Source organism: Rhinolophus sinicus, chromosome 1 (genome assembly GCF_057876585.1).
Source record: "Rhinolophus sinicus isolate RSI-liver-muscle chromosome 1, RSI-T2T, whole genome shotgun sequence".
NCBI classification, from domain to species: domain Eukaryota; kingdom Metazoa; phylum Chordata; class Mammalia; order Chiroptera; family Rhinolophidae; genus Rhinolophus; species Rhinolophus sinicus.
Genome location: NC_142501.1, coordinates 35392320 through 35415740, shown reverse-complemented (window position 1 = coordinate 35415740; position 23421 = coordinate 35392320). Strand labels below are relative to the sequence as shown.

Below are 23421 nucleotides of genomic sequence, written 5' to 3'. Positions count from 1 at the left end.
CCCAAACTTTCCATCTCCAGTTTTTTCCATTCACATTCACATAAAGGAAAAATTAAAAGATTGCGAATCATTTTGTTTGCACTATTTTATTCTTCCACTGTGTGAGTAAGGCTACTGTGTTTTTGAGCTGGACGTTTTTGTTAGACTTAGGCTCCAAGACACACCTTAAAAATAGTCCTTGTTTGAAGTACCCTGTGTATTGTTCTGTTTGTTCTAAAATCTGCTTAGAATTGTAGTACAATTCTGGGACTCCACTGGGATGAACTCCATCTTAGATTTGCTCTTCTTGGGAGGGTCAGGCCCCTCTTGTGCAGTTGTGGTGGAGAAAGAAACATATAGCACATGGGAGAACTGAAGATTAAAGATGGTGAACAGCTTGAGATTATCATGCTAAGTGAAATAGTCAGAGAAAGTCGAGACCCATATGACTTCACTCATATGTGGTTATAAAACTGAAAGCAACAAACAAGACAAACAAAGAAACACACAAAAACTCATAGACACAAACAACAGTGTAGCAGTTACCAGAGGGTAAGGGGGCGGGGTGGTAGAAGAGGGTAAAGAGGGTCAAATATATGGTGATGGAAGGAGAACTGCCTCTTGGTGGTGAACACACAATGTGATATATAGATGATGTATTATAGAATTGTGCACTTGGAATCTATATAATTTTACTAACCGATGTTACCCTAATCCATTAAAAAAAAAAACACAAAAAAAGCAAACCCAGAGATACAATATTGGCAGCAGGCACTTTTGATAAAATTAACTTTTCTTTTCAATAAAGAAGATTAGAGTCAAAAAAAAGATGGTGAACTGCTGAACCTACTGCATCTAGTCATAGGAGCACCAGGAAGCCAGCACAGAGAAAACGCCTGGCTTGACTTTTAACTTTTTCAGTTGCAGAGAAACATAGATGTATCTGGCAAGCTGTACCCATGGCAGCCCTCTGCCCAGAAGCCCTTTGGGTGCCAAGGAGAGCCCCAAAAGGAGCCACACCATCATTTAACCCATCACTCTGCATTCCTATTATAACACCTAGGTTTATTGTGAACTTTCAGAAATTCAACTATGTGTTAGTATGACATCATGTGCATAAGTCTGGAGCTGCTTACATACATTAAAATATGGGCAGTATTATATTTAACATTATTTTTTTAATCAATTGAATTCATAGAAGGACAATAAAGTATGTTAATATTAATTTTATTACTTTACAACTATGATCACTTAAAAATGTCACACATAAAGCTCATGTGACGAATGGCATAAGACCTAATAATCCAAACTTCGACTCCTCCAAGAGCATTTGCCACTATACATTTCTATATCAATTATTGTATTTCAAAGAAAGGAGGAGCTTAAAATGACATTTTCCTCTACATGATCTGAGTCTATCCTAATGTCATCAAGGTAATATTTGAAGAAGTTCAAGAGGTGGTTTAATATTTTTAATAGTATTCTCTTATCCTAGACAAGTTTCTCAGTTTAAAAATTACTTGTCACATAGCCATTAGACTATGGGGACAATTTTTCTACTAGAAATACAGCTAATGCATCAATGGGCACAAGGCAAAATTAAGCAGAATGAGTAAATCAGATAAGGGATTTGTATATAAATTTAAAAGTTTAAGATTAACGTTATCATCTATATTTTCTATACGATAATTGGTTATATTTATCATGTGTGTTATCTCATACAAAGGATCAAAAACAAAGTAGACATTTTTTGAAAGGGTAAAGAATTTACACATTTAAAACCCTTTTTGATTAAAATCTGTTTGCGGAATTTCCAGAAATTAGAAAAGATGGCTTCAAGTCCTCATTGTTCTAAAGCTGTGTTTCCTTGCCTGGCCAGCAGTTGGGTTGTAGCAAATGATCACTTGTAGTACAGTTTTCCTTTCTGATTCTTGTAGACACCATTGTCCTTTCTCTCTTGGTTCTGAAGCTTCTATGTTTTGAAACATAATTTTTCTTTAAAGTGAAAAGTAGTGCAACATTTAGGAAAATGGACATTATGCCCAGCATCATAGTTAGTCCCAGATATATGTGTCTAGAGAAAGAGAGAACATCAGTCTTAATTATTATAATCATCCAATTTAAATAAAATGTGAAAGGAAGCTCATCATATCATTCAATAAATGTCAGTATCAATGAAATCCATCGATAGCAATAAAACCATCATGAGTATGGTTTTCTTTAAGACTGCAGATTCAGTGGTTCTCAAAGGGCTTTCTATGAACATTTGACAGACTACTGAAGGTAGTATGCTTACATAGAGTCATTTTTTATAGTACCATCATGTTCAGTTACTACGAATTGCATAATCAGTTCTATCCTCTCTGTAAATTTGTCCCTTAGACCAGGTGACCATATCCCTGTTTGCCCAGAAAAGCCCCAGCTTATCTAGTGTTGTCCCAGTGTAATTTTTAATAATGTTCCCTTCAACTCTCAAACGTATCCAGGTTAGAAAGATAAATCATGTGGCTACCCCGAATCTTGCACAAATTCACTTCTACAGAAAAACTGCAAGAAGCAATGTTGCAGGGGAATCAGAGCTCTTGGTAGAGTAGAATGACTTAAGAATAAACCAGAGGTTTAAGTCAGTTTTTTGTATGAGAAGACTTTAGTTCTACATTCTATTATAAGACACAAAGATATGGAAGGAAAGGTTGAATGATGCATTCCAGTCACTTTGTACATGCACTTACAGTCTCTGATTGAGTTACATTGTCTTTACATTACAGAGAATACAGCCTTAATAAGTGTGAGTAAAAGTGTGAACTTTACTTTCAAAGACCAAAATAAATTTCTCACATAACATCAAAGCCTATTAAATTGAACAAACTTCTTTAACATGATTGGCTCAATTCACACCCAACTTCCAACTTACATGGCTCAGCACCAAGTGCTTTTCTGTAGAAAATGCTCAGACTGTAAATCGAAAGAAATCCTTCTTGCTTTTAAGCCATTGAAGCGTTGCTTTAAGCAATAAGGGAACTAAATGTTTGATGAATTGAACTGAATGATACCATAGTGAAAAGGCCATGTCCCTCAGCCCCATACATACTCCCACTCACAGAGAAAACATTTTACTTTTATGCATTTCAAGTACTGGAATAATTGAACATCAGTTTGGCAATAAAAGCCGGATAAATTTAGAGCCAAATCCAACTCTTGCCCAAGGGGATTATTTCTGACGTAAATGGGACAGTTTGGCTCAGTTTGAAAAAGAATAGAAATAAACCCAAAATGTGACCTAAATTTAAATGCTTCTGAGTTTCAGGGAAGTACTCATTTGTATGCATAAACTTTCAAAATACTCTATTCTGGAATCTTAGGTCATATTGAAAAAAAAAGATTATCTAAAATACAAGTCAAGATTAGGAATGGGGGGCGGGAAATGAAAGATATAGCAAAATCATCAAATGATAATAGAATTATTCTCTAAAACAACACACTTCTTGATTACACTGTCCTTTTCCTTACAAGCAGTAAAACTGCATGAGGAATTATTAGTGCCAATTACATTGTGCAAACCTGGAATGCGGTAGGAGTGAAATATGGGAACAGGTTTGATACGGTACCTAAATGCATTTGAATCATATAATCTGCAGGATCCTCTATTTCCACATCTTTTAAATCCCCATTTGAGGCATGAAGTGTCAATCAAAACTCCAAAATACACAGGAGCTGGGATACCTGCTGTGAGAAAAACAGATAATTTTTACTAAACATAGATTCACAACTTTTTGGTTATCCTATAATGAATGATTATCTGGAATTTTTGGACTGAAATTATTTCCAGTCCAAAAATTACTGCTTTGGAGATAACAGGGCATCATAGGAGACAAGAATATGCCACCCCAAAATATGTTTCTAATGAAAAGGTTATTTTAAGAAACAGAAGACACAGGAGAAGCTCTGAAGACATGGCATACATTTCATTTTTGTAAGGGAAATTTATATTTATAAGGAAATCTCCATTTGTAGGGGTGTCTCCCTCTCTCCATACCAGGAAGAGAAGGGTTCTAGATTCAGGAAAGACCTAACTAATTCTATTTTACATAAAATCCCATGAGCAAGAAGAGCAATTAGATAAATATACCTAATGTCAATTTGGATTATTTGGTGTCAAATAAAATTTCTCTTTCTATATGGTCCAATTTAATAGGTTATTTACTGCCTAAAATATTTAGATAACTATCTTTACATTGCTTTTAATAATAATGTGAAGAAAAGCAAAAAGATTCAAAATGCTTGCCATTTTCTGGCTATGTTTTAAAATTTTCATAATGACAAATGTTCAAATATTCACAAACTTAAAATGAACCCATAAGTGCCATCACTAACTCCAACCATTATTAATATTTTGTCATTCCCGTGTCATCTATCTCCAGACCCTCACCTCTCCCATCCTCTGAAATTTTGGGGAGGGATATTTTAAGAAAAATCTCAGCTATCATGTTATTTACTTTAATATGTATTTAAGTATGCATGTCTGATGGTATTTTTAAGCATACCACTATGCCATTCAACACATTTTATAACTCTTTAATCTAATAAAAATCCATATTTATGTTAAAAGATCAGACAAAGACAAATACTATATGATCTTATTTATCTGTGGAATCTCCATAAAACACGCCCCAAACTCATAGTAAAAGAGATTAGAGTTATGATTACCAGAGGAGAAGGCTGGGGTGGGCACATGGGGAATTGGAGGAATGTGGCCAATGGCACAAAATTCCAGTTGTAAGATAAATAATTACTAGGTATGCAACATACAACATGATGACTATAGCTAACACTGATACATATGTAGGAAAATTGTTAAAAGAGTAAATCCTAAGCGTTCTTGTAACTAGGAGAAAATATTTTTTACTTTTTTTCTTGTTTCTTTTCATTGTAGCTATGGATGGATGTTAGCTGAACCTATCGTGGTAATCATTTCACAATGTATGTATATTAAATCATCATGATGTACACTTTAAACTTATACAGTGATGCGTGTCAATTATGTCTTAATGATACTGAAAACAAAATCCATACTCAAATTTTTCTGAATAACTTCAAGTCACTGTTTTAGCCATTGGTTTATTCTCCTCAGGATTCATACCAGGTAAAAACATTACATTTAGCTAATGGCTGTTTATATCAGCTCCCTCCCCCGCATTTTTTTCATCTTATGATTTTTGAAGAAAGATATTTGTCCTGTAGAAACTGCCACAGTCTGGATTTGACTGATTGCTTCTTCACAACATTGTTTAATTTCTTGTCCTATTTTCTATTTTTGCAATAACCTGGTAGTTAGCTCTTGGATGCACTCAGGTTCAGTTTATCTTACTTAGGCAGGAAGAAGTTAGGTGGTTCTGTATGTCCTCGCAGGAGCCACATGCTGTCTGCTTGCCACTCTTAGTAATGTTAAAATGGATCTGAGACTCAGGCTATGCCCCCAATTAATGAAGTCTTCATCAACTTTCACCTACAGCTTTTAGCAAATGTTGATGAAGTTGCAAATAGGGATTTTTAAAAGTTGTATTAGTTCTTGTGTACAAATTATTTAGGATTTTTCTGTAAAAGAGAATTTCCTTCATGACCATTTAGTTACTTTAAAATATAGTTAATGGAAGAAAGGTGGGATAGATGGTCAATTCTTTCCCTTCACCAATTTTAAAAATAATGAGCTGGTGTGCTACTGCTGTCCCAAATTATTTAAGTATCATTATGAATTCATGTATTTATATATAATCAATATATTTTAATATAGTGCAGCTACTAATTATTATTATTATTATTATTATTATTATTAAATTTTCAATTTTCCTCAACCTTAGGCCAAATTCCTCAAATTGGTTCTATGTCCTTTTGACATATCCCTTTTAGCCTCTGACAGCTTTCTCACTTTCCAGCACAAAAAGTCCCATAAGAATCTTATGCATTTTCTACTCTAGACTTTGAATTGGTCATTTCTCCAAGGTACTATGGTTCCTTTACTGAGAAATGATAATTAGAAATCACAGACTGAGTGCTATGGGTATTCATTTCTTCAAGATTACATATATTCTGGATTTTTCAGGAGACAGAGCTATAAAATATACATTATTTAAAAATAAAACTATGAGTTCATATTGACATTTTATTTCTTTTACGCTTTTATCACTTTTCTATTATGCTAAAAATATTGATTCCTAATGATATACATAATATCTCATTTGCTTTATCTTAAAATATATAATAGTTTCAATGTAACGATGCCAAAGTTAATATTAATTATAAGACTATAAATTGTAGTGAAGCTGTAGAGATTTGGTAATAATTTTGTCTTTTTAAGTTGTTTAAACTTTTTTGTTTATTTTTTTTCTGTATGGTTATGTCACTTATGTGATATACAGCTAATTTCAGTTTGTTTAAAACATTTCTTTGGTTCTCTTAATTGTTTAATTATGTAAAAACACATGATTTGAAATTAAAAATTACATAATAGTTATATTTACAAAGACTCATTTCTATCCTGTCCTCTATCCCCTCTTTTCTTTCTTCCCTAAGAGTAAACTTTTCTAAAAAATTAGTTTTTAGTTTATGCTTCCATTGTTGCTATTTTTAAATAAGAGAAAATATCTTTGTATGTGTGTATAATATGTCTACCTTTCCATACTTACACCAAATGCATCGTACTATAAACATTGGGCTACATTTTGCTTCCTTTCACTTAATGGCATAGCATTTAGTATTATAGACCAAATTGTGTCTCTCCAAAATTTACCTGTTGAAGTCCTAACTCCCAATGTGGCTGCATGTAGAGACAGAGTAGTTAAGAAGACAATTAAGGTTAAATGAGGTCCTAAGGGTGAGGCCTTAATCTGACAGTACTGGTGTCCTTATAAGAAGAGGAAGAAACAGCAGAGACCTCTCTAGCTCACACTCTCCCCGTGTTTACAGAGGAAAGGCCATTTGGGACACAGGGAGAAGGTGGCCTTCTACAAGCCAGGAAGGGAGGTCTCACCAGACTCCAACCCTGTTCGTACCTTGATCTTGGTCTTCCCAGCCTTGAGAACTATGAAAAAATAACTTGTATAAACCTCTCAGAGCATGGTGTTCTGTTATGACAGACAGAGCTGACTAATACACTTGGTAACATTAGAGAGAGATTTTTCCCCACTCATCCTTACAGCTGCTTAGTATTTCATTCTGTGAGTTTACTATAGTTTATTCAACCAGACTCACACTGATGGACATTTAAACTGCTTGCAGCCTTTCACTATCATAAATAATGCCACAATGATTTGATATCCATAAGATTAGACTTATTTCATACTTTTGCTAGCAAATTTTTGACAACAATTTCTAGAAGTAGGAGTGCTAGGTAAGAAGATACATCTACATGTGATTTTGTTAGTTTTTGCTAACTAACTTTCCCCAGAAATAGTATTATTTCCTCAAGAGTAATGTATAATATAAATGTATCTAGTTTCCCACATACTGCAAACATTTGGTAATTTGCCCATGTGAGAAGTAAGAATTGGTATCTCAGAGTAGTTTTAGTTTGTATTATTCTTATTATGAGAGAGGTTGACCATTCTTTTATACAAGAAGAGGCATTTACATTTATTTTTCCGTGAAATGGTTGTTCATATCTTTTACCCATTTTTCTATTTGGTTGTTGGTTTCTTCATCTTCAACACTTAGGATCGTTCTTTAGAATAAGGATATTTGCCACTTGTCTGTTATAAAAATTGCAAAAAAAAGTTCCCAGTTTGTATTTGCCTGTTTAAATATTGGCCTTATGATAATTATCATTTGCCTGACAATGTTATTGCCATTTCAAGTAGATTTTTATTTTTATGGAATCAGTTTTACGAATCATTTCTTTTACTTGAAGTCTTTCTCACACTGTAGGTCAAATCTATATTCTCAAAGGGAGGTGGATATAGAGATCAATTCCAGCCAGGGACATACTTCAGGTCAGTAATCTGATATTTTTTCTAGATAACCTGTTTTTATAGTATAGAATTAGAGCCAGCCATGATGGCATACACCTCCACTTTTGTTGTTTCCTCAGTTTTATCAGGATTATGTTGTATTTTCATATAACACCTGTTTATATCAAGATTTATGCAAACCAAATTTATTTTCAGATTTTTTTTAAAGCTCTAAGTTTGTTTTTCTTCCTGGTAGTTCTTTTCTGTTAAATTGCAGCGGAACATTTATGATTGTTTCACTTTCTTCTTTAGAATATAAGCTTTTTAAGGATAGAAACCTTATCTGACTCATTCACTCTATTTCCTATGGTTTTGATAACTGCATATTGAAAAATCTGGTAGTCAGAAAAAACATTCCAATTATATTAAAAAATCATCAACTCAAATCCATGCTGCTTTGATTCTTTGAGTGATCTGAACTTTCTACCAAAGTAATATATCCTAGCACTGATAGTTCAAAATAATTCCTTCCATTTTTTTAGGCTTCAGCCTTTCTTACTGATTCAAATTTTTTTTCTTTTCTTTCTCTCAGAGGTCTTTCTCATAACAGCAATGGATTTTTTGACAATAGACCAATGCTGGAAATTGCAAGATTGTTAAACAAAAAACTATCATTACTTTCACAAAATCACTTTATATAACATTGGTACAGCATTGGCTCTCAGTAAATAGTTCTGGAGAAGTCAAGGAAAGGAGGGAGGGAAGAAAGAAATGAAGGAAGAAAATGAAAATAATAGAACTTAACCACCTACATCATTTAGTTATATGTAATAATTCTGTAAAAATGTTTAGGAAAGCATTCAAAATATACTTGTAATGGCTACCATAATTAAAACATGGATTATACTTACCAAGAACTCTTATTGCTAAGGTGTAGATACCCAGGGCAAAAGACTTAAGTTGTGGCTTTATGCACCTAAAAACAACAAAAAAAACCCCCATATATATATATAAACACATGGTCCATTAAAGCAAAGAGTAATATTAATGATAATCCACTTAATAAACATTACACATGAAATGATGTAAGAATTCAAGTAGCATTTATGGAGATCCCACTAATGTCCAAGCATGGGGAAAGCAAAATTGTGTTAAATTAAATGCAATGTTAAATTAAATGCAAGGAGTTTACACTTAACATTCCTCAAACGTAAATCACCTCTACAGAACATATTCAAATACTGTTGGGTAAAGCAAATTCACAAGTTTTACCAGAAAAATAACAGACTCACGAAAAAACAAAACAAAACAAAGAATCTCCAAATTCCTAAGGAATTGCAAGAATTTGTGGCAGCAAGAAAGGGTTGCTAACCTATAACTAGTTCTTGTGGTTTTGGTCTGAAAGCACAGGCCCGTATCCATCTGAGTTGATATGCTCATCATCACTGTGGCATGCTAAGTGTTTTTGCTAATTAGGGGATATCTGAATTTCCAGCAAAGTAGAAGAATACATAAAATAACAAGAGCATCCCTAAAACATGTATGACTGTATAGCTTTAACTGATTGGCCTGCGGATTTTCATAGTAATAATAACGATGACATATTAGAAGAAGTATTGAGTATTAACCATGGCACTAAATTCTTCATAGGTATAATATCATTTAATCTTTGCTTTAAAAGAGGCAAACATCACTACTTTTCTCTTTCAATCAAAGGACACCTCCTTATGACATCAAAATGCAGCATGATTCATTTGAGGGGTTGGTGGTGAGGAAATTTCTTCCTCTAGTAGCCTGATTTTCATTTGGCCTTGGTAACTACTTGGCACAATATAAAAAGATGTTGAAGAAATAGCCATCCATGAAGAACTATCCTAGTCTAAGAACTCTGGGGCAACACTTTCCCATCTTTTCAAACCTATGCTCCCATTTGAAAATACAAATATTTTATGTTCCCTTTTCCAGAAAAACTGATATTTTGGATGTCATGTCTTATTTTCTGTTTACCCTTCCTAATCAATTTCCATAATATAAACTGCAGGAAATTAAAGATGTATACGATACTTTTGATTAATTTTAGAAATACTTAATACTCATTCTTGATATATTAATTTAAAAGTCACCTACTTCATCTCACAGAAGATTAGTTTTTAATAAAATTTGATTTTATGTTTAATAATTTTATCAGAATTAGTAATACTTTAAGTTATTTTTGTTAATTGTATAATAGTAACATTTGCAAGGATAATTCAATTAGGAACATTTTATCATTGAGAATACTTGTTACAAAACTAATATTTTAAAATTTGGATTTATATACATTTTTTATGGAGATCTATGCCAGGAGAGTTAATAAAAAAATGGTCAATCACAAGTTATATTACAATAGAAAAAAAAAAACCTATAGGGAATTTGGATGAAAATATAAATTCAAGGGGAAGGGAGAAATATGTAACACTTTGATTATTAAAGATATGTTCATGTAATTTTAAATTAGGTAATATTGGTCATTTATTCACTGTTCGTTAGATCCATTTGATTACATTTAAAAGAGTAACCTACATATAAAATAATTATATTTTTAAATGTAAATATTTATAATATACTAGATTCAATACTTATTATTTAAATTTAAGATAACAGATTTTTAGATATCCACTTAAAAATATGCAAAGGAGTGGAGTGCACAGTATTAAAAATTCTTTGAGGGGTTTATAAGCAAAAATGTTTCCAGTCATTAACACCATATTCATGGATTAGGATCTTGAATTGATCCAAAAGCCATTAACAACCCCACCCATACACACGTACACAGATAATTCCAGTCAGAGCAAGAATATATAGAAAAAGTAATAACCTACATTACAAAGTAGTAATAAATGAAAAATACTGTGGCATCATATGGGCCTTTAAAAGGTCTTATCAATTGTATCATCCATAATTCTTATAAATTGTATCATCTATAATTCAGTGAAATCACATTTAATCTAAAACACATTTAGTCTGTACTGATTAATATTATCACCAGCACTAGAAATAGCATACTGTACTTATTGAGTGGATATAGTGATGCGGGCACTAACATTTCTTTCTAGTCCAGTAGTTTGTAAATATTTTTAACTAGAAAAATTTCTATTCAACCACATTTTTGTATAAAAACCTAAAGTGGGAAAAGTACAAGTGGAACAAGGATGTAAGACAAGTTTCCTGAGAGAGCTATAAGGAAGCAGGATGATTCTGTAGAACAGAATTTGAAATCACTGCTAGAGATGATTATAGTATATCTTATGCTAAAATTGGGGCGGGAGTATCAGTGTTCACCTCAGAAGCAATATGTATCCAGGTATGCCGCCTACGGATAAAGTATAGGACGTGATGACTGATATTACAAGGAAATACAGAAACATTTTGGGACATCCATTATCTTTTTGACATCTGCCCACCATGCCTGAGGAGTTTCCTGATATCGAAGCTGTGATTCCTACACAGGTGCAGTTATAAAACATCTGTAACAAAATAGGGGAAAGTCCAATTACTGAGGTAAAATTTAAATACAAAGAAAGATAAATGCTTATTTTAAAAGACTGCAGTATGGTATACATGTATTATATAAATAATAGGGAAAATATTCTTTTATTTTTCTGTTAGGATATATTATCATACAAAACAAAATAGAGAGGTGACATTTCATTATCCAAACAGCAGATGGTTGGTCTACAAACTGCAGATCCTACACAGCAATCTCTCAGCAAATCCTACCAAATCCGATTGTACTTTATCTCCTCTGCCACTTCCAAGTCTAAACCACCATTATTTCTTGCCTTGATTATTGCAATGATCTCTTCATGTTCAACTTATTTCCACTCTTATCCAACTATTATGTTTTCCACCCAGTAACCAAAGTGAGCCTTGAAAAATGGCAGTCAGATCACATGGGTTCCCACTGTGAGCTTGCTGTTTTCTCTGCTGGGCAGCTCTTCTAGACAGCTACATGGCACACATACTTCAGATCTCTGCTCAGATATTTCATTAAAGAGAGCTTCCATGGCCACCCATTCAAGACAATACCCTCCATCTCTCCACCCTTTCATCTTCACTCCCTATAGTGCTTATTACTACCTATTTGAATATTATACAGTCATTTATTTTTAAAGTATGTATCACCACTAGAATGTAATCTCTGGCATAAACTGTCTACTTTGTCATCATTGTCTATCAAAGGCCTAAAATAGACTCTCATTTTAGACACTCAATAAACATTTGTCAAATAATGGGCACAATTTGAGGATGTGACAGAATTTATAATGGTCATTAGAAATAAAAATCCTAATAAATGAAACTTAACTAAATTTTGGATGGAGAGACAACTTTCATAATCCTTCATCAATTTATTTCTGTGAATTTCATGTATGAATGTTTATATATAATGAGCTGTCATTTTCATCAGAGAAGAGTTGTGATTTTTTAGATAACAATGGAATAAAGCTGGCATTTCTTTTTCAAGGAAGAGTAGCAATATAGGTTTTTTGTTTTTGTTTTTGTGTTTAATGCCAGGTAAAGAGCTTTTGAATCTTGACTCTGTCTCTCACTTGATATGTAAGTTTAGGCAAGTACCTTGTATTTCAGTGCTTCAGATCTCACTTGAGTAAAACAAATAAATTAGTACCAATTGACTTGAGGACCATAATGTTTAAATGCAACTTTTTTTTTTTTTAAGCACTTTTCTTAGTCCCTGGCATTCAATGTCTTCAATAACTGAAGCCCTAATTGAGAAAAACCTTCAGGCAGTTTGGGCAAAAGGGCAGTGGCTGAAAAAACAAAAAGAAAGGAAGGGAGGGAGGGAGGGAGGGAGGGAGGGAGGGAGGGGGGAGGGAGGGAGGGAGGGAGGGAGGGAGGGAGGGAGGGAGGGAGAGAGGGAGGGGGGAGGGAGGGAGGGAGGGAGGGAGGGAAGGAGAGAGGGAGGGAGAAAGAAAGAAAAGGAGGATGGAAAGGGATCGAGAGTGAAAACTCAAATTTCAGAGGAGTGGGTAGTCTTATTCACTGTTGCTAGGGACCAATCCTTTCTATTCTAATAAAATATCAAGATAACAATAAACAGAGAGTAAATCAACAAGTGTTACCCTGTGTCTACAGAAGTGTTTGCCTAAGCATTCTTATAGTGTTGATAAACACGTGTAAATATACGTGTGGTTTAATTTTCACCCCTCTAGGACTGTCAAATACAGGCAGATCTCATCAGCCACCAGTACAAAGCATTCTGACCACTGCTATGTATACAGTAAATAAGAGAAAGAGTATGTGTTTGGGATAGGAATGTAAATGTGTGATTAGAGGGATGAGTATGTTAATAATCAATGCACAGAATATCCTTTACAATTGGTGTTCTATTTACATTTTCAACTTCATCTCTCCCACTCTACAAAAACCCTTATTCCAGCCACCTACTCTTTAATCACACAAAGTGGCTTGATTTCTCAGGCAGAGCTGTCCTAGAACCACCAACCTCCTCACAATTGGATTCCTGATACCTGGGTCTAGACCTCTTGGGCTAGACTTTCTAACACTGGCCTTTATTCGTCCTGTCCCTAATACTTTCAAGGACCACTGGTCTTCGGGTCAGGAGACATGGATCCCAATGAAGATCTTATATGATTTTATGACTAAGACTCTTTCATTCAAGGCTAACAGTTCTTAAAAGCAAAAATAAGAGAACTAGACTACATAACTACAAAGCTCTTCAAACCTGTTCCATGGTTCTAATTCTTAGCCTAATTCTTTCACAAACTTTAGTTCCACTAGTGATGGTTATATTTCCTGTCTCTGCACAAATGGACAAGGGCAGAGTAAGAGCCAGGCTTCCTACCAGTGTGGCCTGCTTCTGGGTTGGTCCCTGAGCTCCCACAGAATTGTAGAGTTATGGATTGTAGCAGGCACATGGGCACACACTTTAGAAAACATTTCTTACAATAGTTTTTCCACTCCTGGTGGAGTTTTGACAACCAGCAAGACAAGCCGATGCATATGTGATTCCATTTTCACCACACATGGGTTCCCATTTTGTCTCTGAACATTTGCATCTTGAGTTGCAATCTGAAAAGAGAGCTCGTTCATGATAAGAGACAGGTTTGGTTCTGAAAAGAAATGTAACAGTATAAAATATTACCTCTTAGCAGACAGCACCCTATTATTTTTAAAATACAAAAAAACAATGTTCTTGAGTGATATAAATGGCACTGCCAATAAAGTTTTGCCTTTTGGAAATACAATTTTCATCAGAAATGCCAACGTCTGATTGTTAAATGTGAGTCTGCTATTAAATAGCTTTTTTTTAAAGTTATCTTTAGAGGTGTACAACTTCACGTAATATCCTATTCTTGGCTTTTGGCTTGTATAAATATCTATTGTTTCTAGAATCTTCCAATATATTTCAGTGCAAAGATGTATGAAAACAGATAACAAGGCAGAAAAATAATCTTTTAGAGCAATTTATGCCATTACCTTAAATGCATTGCAGTGTGTGTGTGTGAGTGTGTGAGAGAGAGAGAGTGTGTGTGTGTGTGTGTGTTTAAATTTCCTTCAGAATTGTTGTGTGAGCATCAGCAGAACGAACATTGCTAACGGTGTGGTGAAAGAAAAACATAGCCAAGCGGTGAACATTATTTCAACAGACTTTCAATGCTTTTAGGAACCATATATACCGATGCCTTGCCAACTCATCCAGCTTTTCTCTCTCCCACACATTCTCCCACTGTATGGAGCTCTTCCCTATCTTATATCATCCTTTCTAACTCTATTGCATGTGGTTTTTCAATGATTTACCCATTTATTTACTTATTCATAAAAAATGTATTGGAAGCCTTCTAAGTGCTTACTTTGGGAGGAGGAAAAATGGTTACAAATATGAACTAGCCAATATTTGCCCTCGAGAAACTGGGTATTTTTGGTGGTTTGTTTTGTTTTTTAACAGTTAATTTTACCTAGATTTGATTGCTTTTTCTCTCTCCCTCTTTTTTATTCTCTCTCATTTTCTCTTATCTTCCCCCTTCATCTCTCCCAGAATTCCTTTTCTCTCACTTCTATTTCTTCCTGTCACCTGAATTGCCTAATTCTTCTATTCTTATTCTCCTTGCACTATTCATGTCTCTTTATTCTTCTAAAGGATACTTACATGTATACAGTGATATGTCTTTTCTATCTGCTCCTTATTTGCTATCCATAGGCCCTTCATAATTCATTTTTTCCTCTTCCATTTTGAACTTATTTATATTCTTATTTTCCAACGCCCACTTTTTTTTTTTTTTTATAAAGGTAGTTGAGGGACTTACAATAACAACAAGAAAATATACACTGTTATGTATACTCAGTGAGGGCTGAAACTATTTGTTTTATTTACTTTCGTATCTCTGGCACCAAGAACAATTCCTGGTATCTACTAGGTTAAGAAACAAGATTTCTGGTAAGTCAAACAAAACCAACAAAAAACATAGTATTCTAATTTGGAGAAAGAATCACTCATTTTGGCCCCTCCCTCTGATAGGCATTTCCTATAATAATTACAATCATAATTTCTTAATTGCTGTAATATTCCATCTAGTAGAACTGCTGTGGATTTGGTTACCTCAAAAGTCAAAACAAAAGACCTCCGAGAGTCTTCCAGTGGAGTAAAAGGGTATTTAACTAGGTCTCCTGAGAAGTCACATAGGAATATTTCATCCTATTCACTTCCATAAGGCATTAATTGTTAACTGAGGCTGTTTGGTAGTATCTGAAAGTGTAAATACGTGACTTTGAAAGCCTAGAATCAGGGCACTATGGATACTGTAGGCTAAGATCATAGACGGTTAGAGCTGAAAAGAATTTGGGGGGTGATCCTGGACGATTTCTCATTTGTCAGATCAGGAAAGTAAGGTCCAAAAGTGGGCAATTTTCTCAAATTCACAGTATTTATTAGTGACAAGTTATATCCCTTCCAGGTCTCTGGATTCTGAATTTGTGCCTCACATCAGACTTATTCTCATTATTGCAGAAGAAAGGTTTCTTCTACCACCATACCGAAAGCTTCTCCACAGTGTTCCTGCTGAATGTCCAGAATGCCCAGAAGTCTTGTGGAACAAAGTGATTCAGGATAATCCCTGGGGAGCATGTTGCATTTTATAAAGCCAATCATTTTATATTACTGAAGGTAAGTTCAATTTATCACCTATGGCACTCTCGAAGCAGTAATTAATTATACACATTTCATGAAGGATGTATTGACAGTGGAGTAGTTATTTAAAATTTTAATTATGAGTTTTATCAAACATGCCAGAATGTTTTTACACAAATGAATTTTTTCCTTCAAAACAGTCAAACTGGGAGGGGAGAGATTTTTTTCAGGGATGTTGCCATTTCTTTTGGCTGCTTTCAATAGCAAAGCTGCTCTTAAAGGCTAGTTCACTCTTTGCCATTGTTAAGAATATTCCAAAAAAACATAGAATGTAATTTCAAGAGGGATTTTAGAATGTTTTAAACAATGGTAGCATTATTGCAATGCAGTCATAGTATTTCAAGGTGAATGCTTTCAAGGGTTAGTACTCACTCAATGAATATATTATCTTTCATTGGTTTAAAAATATTTAATCTTTTATTATATGAGTATTCTTTCAATGTAAATCTCAAAATTTCGCTGTTGTTGCCTGTTTATGTGCTTGCTTTTGGCTTTGAGACAGCAGGATGTAGAAAGAATTTTATACTCTGAGGATGCTAACTGACTTTTCTAAATTCAGTTTCCATTAAATGGGGATAACAAGATTTATTTCATAAAGGTGCTCTGAGGATCCAAGTGAGATAATAAAAGTTATAGTGTTTTATAAATTGCAAAATACAAAATATTTGACCACTGTCCATCTATCATGAAAATCACAGGGACAGTTACAGATAGCACAAGGTTTCTACCCTCTTCAGAAACTTCTTTCTATTCCTGTTTACAACTAACATTCTTAACACACATTGCTGTTACTAAGGCAATGCTACACTTAATTAAGCATAACAGTACTGTGATAACTTGTAGAAGCAATGGTATAGAAACTGTGTTTTCATTAATTTTCCTGGACATTTTAGGTAACAGATGTACAACCATTGTTCACTTAACAGCAGGAGAAATCAAGTTAATGAAGGTAACGGAAATTGGAATATGGAGACAAGAAAGATAGATAAGCTTAGATGGAAGGATAACAAGGGAGCTGGAGAGCAAGCAGTAAGCAAGAAGCAACTGAAACTGCAGGGCACAGAGGGTAATGTCAGGAGCATTGGACTTCGAGCCATAGGCAGTTTCAGTAAGTTAGGCAGATGCAATCAGGGAGGTCAGCCTGCTCTATAGCAGCAACTATTTTTTTCTTTTTTTAAACCAGTAATGTAGAGTTAGGTGGACATATAAAGAGACATACCCTGGAAACTCATGTTCAGAGACAGAGTGATGGCAAGACCTCTTGAAGGGAACGGGCAAAGTATTAGGTTGGTGTAAAAGTAATTGTGGTTTAAAGGTTAAAAAATAAAATTGCAAAAACTGCAATTACTTTTGCATCAATCTAATAGTTTCTTCAAGATCCAGTCTTGTATTAAGAGAGATTCCACTTCTGGGTATTTATCTGATGAAAATGAAAACACTAATTTGAAAAGATATAGGCTCTTGGATGGGTATGGCAGCATTATTTACAATAACCAAGATATGGAAGCAACCTAAGTGTCCATCAATAGATGAATGGATAAAGAAGAGGTGGTATATGTGTACACAGTGGAATATTACTCAGCAGTAAAAAAGAATGAAATCTTGCCATTTGTGACAATATGGATGGATCTAGAAGGTATTGTGTTAAGTGAAATAAGTCAGAGAAAGACAAATACTGTATGTTTTCACTTACATGTGGGATCTGAAAAAACAAAACAAATGAACAAACAAAACAGAAGTAAACTCATAGATACAGAGAACTGATGGTCTGCTAGAGGGAAGAAGGGTGGGGGGAGGGGGATAAAAGGTACAAACTTCCAGTTATAAAATAAGTAAATCATGGGTATGTGATGTACAGCACAGGGTATAGGGTATATATGTATAGTCAATAACATTGCAATAACTTTATAGGGTGAAAGTTGGTTACTAGACTTATTGTGGTGATCACATCGTAAGGTATAGATCAATGTCAAATTGCTATATTGTACACCTGAAACTTATATAATGTTGTATGTTAACTACTCTTCAATTTTAAAATAACAGAGTGATAGATTTTGGAAACTAAGAAACCTAATCACCCACCCCTTACGAGACAGCATTGGTTGGAGAACATCAATAAATATTATTTTGACCAACTGCAAAAAGGTAAAGAGAGCTGTCACATGGGTCATTGGGTGAAGGAATAGCATTCTTTCCTGAAACTTCGTATGACTTGAGTACAACAGAGACTATGAAGGGTGACATAGAGAGCATTCTGGTTATTGAGGTGTTCAAAAAAAAAAACCAAAAAAACAAATGTTTCTATGAATGGGACATTTATTTTGTGCCAGTTAAGTACTAATCACTTTCATGTATACTATCTTGCTTAAGTATTACAAAACCTTAAAAGAAGTTAATATTTTTAAATGGAAAAATTGAGCCTGGATTAGATTAAATAACTCATATAATGTCTCTTCACTAAGAATAAGCAGAGGGAAGATTCAAGTTCTGTATTTTCCACTACCAGGTTGCTTCCCTAAAGTAAAATGTAAGTTTAGCATTTCTTATATTTCTGTAAGATATTCAAATCCAAAGGAGATGACCGATTTTGGTGACATAATAGCTTCCATCTCATAAGTACTGTCAGCTATTCCACGGTAGAATAAGTCCCTCCCCATAGTTATGATGCTTATAAATTAAAAATATTTTATTTTGACACTCTATCAGAAATTAATTTGATTAAGGGAGCTAATGTATTCAGATTATTTAATGAGAGAACATACCCTTGGTAGGAGACTGTTAGTCCTGCCACATCAGAATTTTCACAGCCCAATGCAAACAAGGAAAGGAATAGGAGGTACCCAAGGACAGATGATCCCAAGTATATTTTTGCAGCTCCACATACACTGATTCTGAACTTTTTCATCACTATCCCCCCAGAGAATATTCCAAGGGCCACTGCAGGTATGTTGATGAGACCTGAGGAACAAGAAAAATAGATCACTTTGCAAATCTCTGAAAGAAATTTGACTGCACTCACACAAGCTTTCTAAGGGATTATACAAAACTATGCACTAGTTTCTGACACATTATTAGATTACGTGGTCATTTTAAGTTATAGAAATGTTAATTCACTATCATCTACTGGCACATATCAAGAGATTTTGAGGAATGTCTAGGCTATGGTTTAATGATAACACAACTGACAGTCTCAGAGTTCTGCCTACACAATGTCTAGCACAGGGCTTGAAATCAATAAGCACTGAATGTATCACTGAATCAATGTCTTTCTGGTCCAATCTCAGACTAGCAGGTACAATCAAGTGGCAATTAGGGGACTTGCTAATGTTCTTTAAGGTTGTGCATAAAAACATAATAGGCACATGGAATGTAAGGGAATTAAACAAAAATCTTGGTTCTATTTTCTGACCCAAACAAAATTTATTTTTATTGACTCAACTCTTAGCCTCTTAGTTGGTATCCTTTCTAACAACAAAACAATGCATTATTTGACTACTTCTATATCTGTTATTTGCTTATGATTTACCAACCACTCAGCTAAGTGTTTGATATAATATCAAATTTACTTTTCACCACAACATTATGCAATGGGCATATTATTTTTATCACTTCAGAGAGACATTTGTTCATGGTCATGGTTAGTAAGTGGTAAAATCAGGTTGGAATACAGGAAATCCAATGTCAAATCTCATGCTTTCAATCACTGTTACACTACCTCTCTTTCAAGGGGCCTAAGGACAGCATTCTTGATAAAGAAAGGTGCAACCTCATTAGTAATCAAATAAATGTGACTTAAAAACAACACTAGGAAAGTGGTTGAGTTTGGACTCTACAGATCTAACTGCCTGAGTTTGGACCTCAGTTTACAATCTAATAGCTGTGTAACTGCAGGTGATTCTCTGAACTTCCCTAAATCTGTCTCTTCACCTGTATTATAGAGCTAATAATAGTGTTGTTGAGGTGATTAAATGACATGAAAAGTTCTTAGCACAGTGTCTGGCACAAAAATATCATTCAATTAAGTTATTAATATTTTGATCTATCAGCTTCACAAAGATGAAAATATTGTGGAGGGGGAGTGGTGGTGGTGGTGTGGAACATCTCTATGCTAGAAAAGATGGAAGGAGAACTGACTCTGGGTGGTGAACACACAATGTGATATACAGATGATGTATTACAGAATTGTACACCTGAAACTTATGTAATTTTACTATCCATTGTCACCGCAATAAATTTTAATTAAAAAAAATACTTTCTGACAATAACAACAAAGGAAAGACACAGAAAGGGGCACTTTGGTACTGTGCTGGTTGGAATTTAAATCGGTAAATAATTCTAGAGAAGAGCAATCCGGTATTAAACTAAACAATAAACAATTTCTCTGCTAATTAGAATTTATTTTTATAATGTCTACTCATCAATCACTGATGTCCACATTATCTAGAAATTGTGAAATAACACATTTTTTTTTTCCAAATAAAAGGGCTGAAGCTTGTAGACATTCTGGCCAACAGATAAGGTTCAAACATGAGCTGAGCATCTGCTGTGGTGAGCAATAATCACAAGTCTCCCCATCTCTGACTCACACCTCAATGTGACATCATTAAAGAAAAATTAAAAACTAACATCTAGGGATAGTGAGATGCAAACTAACTTTCTTTTTTTCCCTTTATTTCTTTCTTTTTAGATTTATATGTTCCATCTCCTAACTAAACTTCCTAGAACCTGAAATATCAAATATATTTGGTTAGCCATTGCACTATTTTATTTTTAAAATGCTTTCATCATGAACTGATAGATGATAAGGCCTTTTTTTCATTTTTTTATTTGACTATACATTAACATTAAAATGATCACAAGCCACCTTGAAGGGGTATGATCATGAAATTAGTGAAACTGAAAAAAGGAGAGGTGCTAATTTTTGCTCACCTAGCGGAACTGAGGTTTGTGGGTATGGCAAGTGGCAGAGATGAGCGTATACTGGGCTCCGGAAGAGCCAAACCTGAGCTGAGAGTCACCGGATTGTTACTTTTTTAAAAAAGAGAAAATAATATAACAAACCTGGTTATTCATGAGCCAAGTTAATAAATGCTAATGTTTTCTCTTAATTTTTCTGATTGTTTAACTAGGGCGATATATAAAACAGGTTCTCCCTCTGTTTCAGGTTCCATCTTCCTTTCCAAGAACTGTGCTCTGCTTGGATTTGATGTGTATCATTTAAAGCCCCATTTTTACAAACATATGAATCCCTTGTCATGAATCCAAACCTGACAAAAAAGAGCACAGAGTCCTATTCTCTCTGTCAGTTTATCCGCCAAAAGGGGTTTATGGAAAAAATATCTTCTAAAAACCAGGCTCTGAACTAAAACCTGCAGAGAAGGTGCTTAGAATTTCATTTTATTTTGCAAAGTACCAAGCAAACCTGGTAAGCAAACTTGGGGCTTAGGCAGTCAGAGCACAAAGAATACCCTTTGTTTTGTAAACTCCATGCTCTGCTAGATTCCACTAACCTTCTCCTATGGCCTAGAAGAGCCTGAGCATCAAAATGAGATTATTCTAGGGGCATTGCTCCTCTGGTATGGTTGTGAAAAACCTGCAACGTCCTCTCCTCATTGACAGCCTTTTAGAAGCCCATGTTCTCTTGAAACTTCCAGGAAATTTCATGCGTTCTCTTGCCTCCAGGCCCTTCTGCACAAAATATTTGCTTTGTCTGATACAATGTCCTTCCAAACTTGTAGCCCACTTCCCATCTTTTAACACCTCCTATCCTTTTGTTCTTGATTTATGTACTATCAATACCTTCTCTTAGAGAACTTTTTCTGACTCCAAGGTCAGGTTTATTCTCCCAGAGTACTCTGGGATTCTCCTAATTAGAATACTTAAAACTGCCTCCACCAGCCATGTGGTGCCTCCAGGAGACACATCTGGAATAATTAGACAAGTCAGTCATCAAAATCCATTTTCTTCCTGCAACTTGAGGCCCTTTACACAGTCCCATAGGCAGCAGCCTTGGTACTTATCACAATTACCTGTTGTCTGGTTTGCATCTCTCACCCTTCAATCTAACCTTCAAGGCAGGAACTGTACTCATTGTAGAATCCTGTGTTCCTCACACAGTTTTCCATAAAAAAAGTATTAAAGAATAAACTTTAGTTGGTTCAACTACAGTTTATTCACTTGTAACATTTCTCCTGGATATATTATTGTCTTATTTCAAGGTAATAAATTATAACAGATTACAAAAAAAAAGTTTAGTAGGACATTTCAAATATACTGTTAGCTTGATTCTCCCTTTCAAATTCCCTAGGGTCTATAAGCTGTCCATGCTGGGTCAAGCTGAAGGCAAATTTCCTGAATATCAGATGAGATGTGCTTCTTGCCTCCCAAAGTTTCTTAGAATTCTTTCATCTTAGGTATTTTCAAGACATTTAATGGGATAGAAATTTCTTTCTGATGTCTTCATTACAAACGTTTTCCACTCACACCATAAAATGTACTGATCTTAAAATGTTTACCATCTAAATATTCCCAATGGGAATATTAGTTGTAATTTATAGTAACATCTGCAATTGATTTCAATTTATTTTATGGATTTTCTTTTGAAATTTATATATTTACCCAAACATCAAGTAAGCGAAGAGAAATGTTAGCTAACTTACAATTATTATTTCATCATACCCATTCAGGTTCAAGACCCTGTTCTTTGTTATTATCCTAAATTAGAGTCATGACAACTGTGTTAACTGTTTTGAGATGGTCAGCACAATTAGAATTAGAATATAAATGGGAAACTTTGAATTCCACACAGATGTATTATAGCCTTAGCCATTGAGATGATATAGTAATGAGTTATAATATAGCCCTTTGGGATGTTTTTAGAGCTTCTTTCCCAGTGAAGTAAAATTCCATATGATATAATGGACCTCACAATATTACTCTAATGTTGGAAGAAATAAGTATTAAAATCTGAATTTTACAGAGAGAAAAATGCAAGGAAAAATTTATGGGAATTTTCATACTCATATAGCTAATTGTGTGTAAAGAAGTAAAATTAGCCATCCTTCTTGGGCATAATAAAAGTATATTTTTCCTCACAAATTAAAATTATTTTTCATCATCTCACATTTTTACTGAATTGTCAATCTTTTTCTTACTGACTTGTAACAGTACTATACTTTTCTCTAGATACAAGTTCTTTATTGAATATATATTATAATTATTTTCTCACAGACTTCAATTTGCCTTTCTACTCTTCTAATGATGAGCTTCTTAATTTTAAGTCCAACTTTCTAT

At 34.3% G+C, this 23421-nt stretch overlaps 1 protein-coding gene across 4 annotated transcripts in view; it reads right to left on the bottom strand.

Moving 5' to 3' along the window:
- Positions 1–1190: 1190 nt before the first annotated feature.
- Positions 1191–23421, bottom strand: part of SLCO1C1 (solute carrier organic anion transporter family member 1C1) — a 50115-nt gene continuing 27884 nt past the window's right edge. For 3 of the 4 annotated variants that reach the window (XM_019738277.3, XM_019738299.3, XM_074325954.2), the window contains 6 exons: positions 18891–19086; positions 13888–14053; positions 11244–11428; positions 8834–8898; positions 3588–3705; positions 1191–2053 (listed from right to left, as the gene is read on the bottom strand). In XM_019738277.3, the coding sequence (XP_019593836.2) occupies positions 1831–2053; positions 3588–3705; positions 8834–8898; positions 11244–11428; positions 13888–14053; positions 18891–19086 (953 nt within the window). In that variant the 3' untranslated portion in view covers positions 1191–1830. The remainder of the gene's footprint in view (positions 2054–3587; positions 3706–8833; positions 8899–11243; positions 11429–13887; positions 14054–18890; positions 19087–23421) is intronic. The other variant, XM_019738283.3, reaches the window with a different exon arrangement.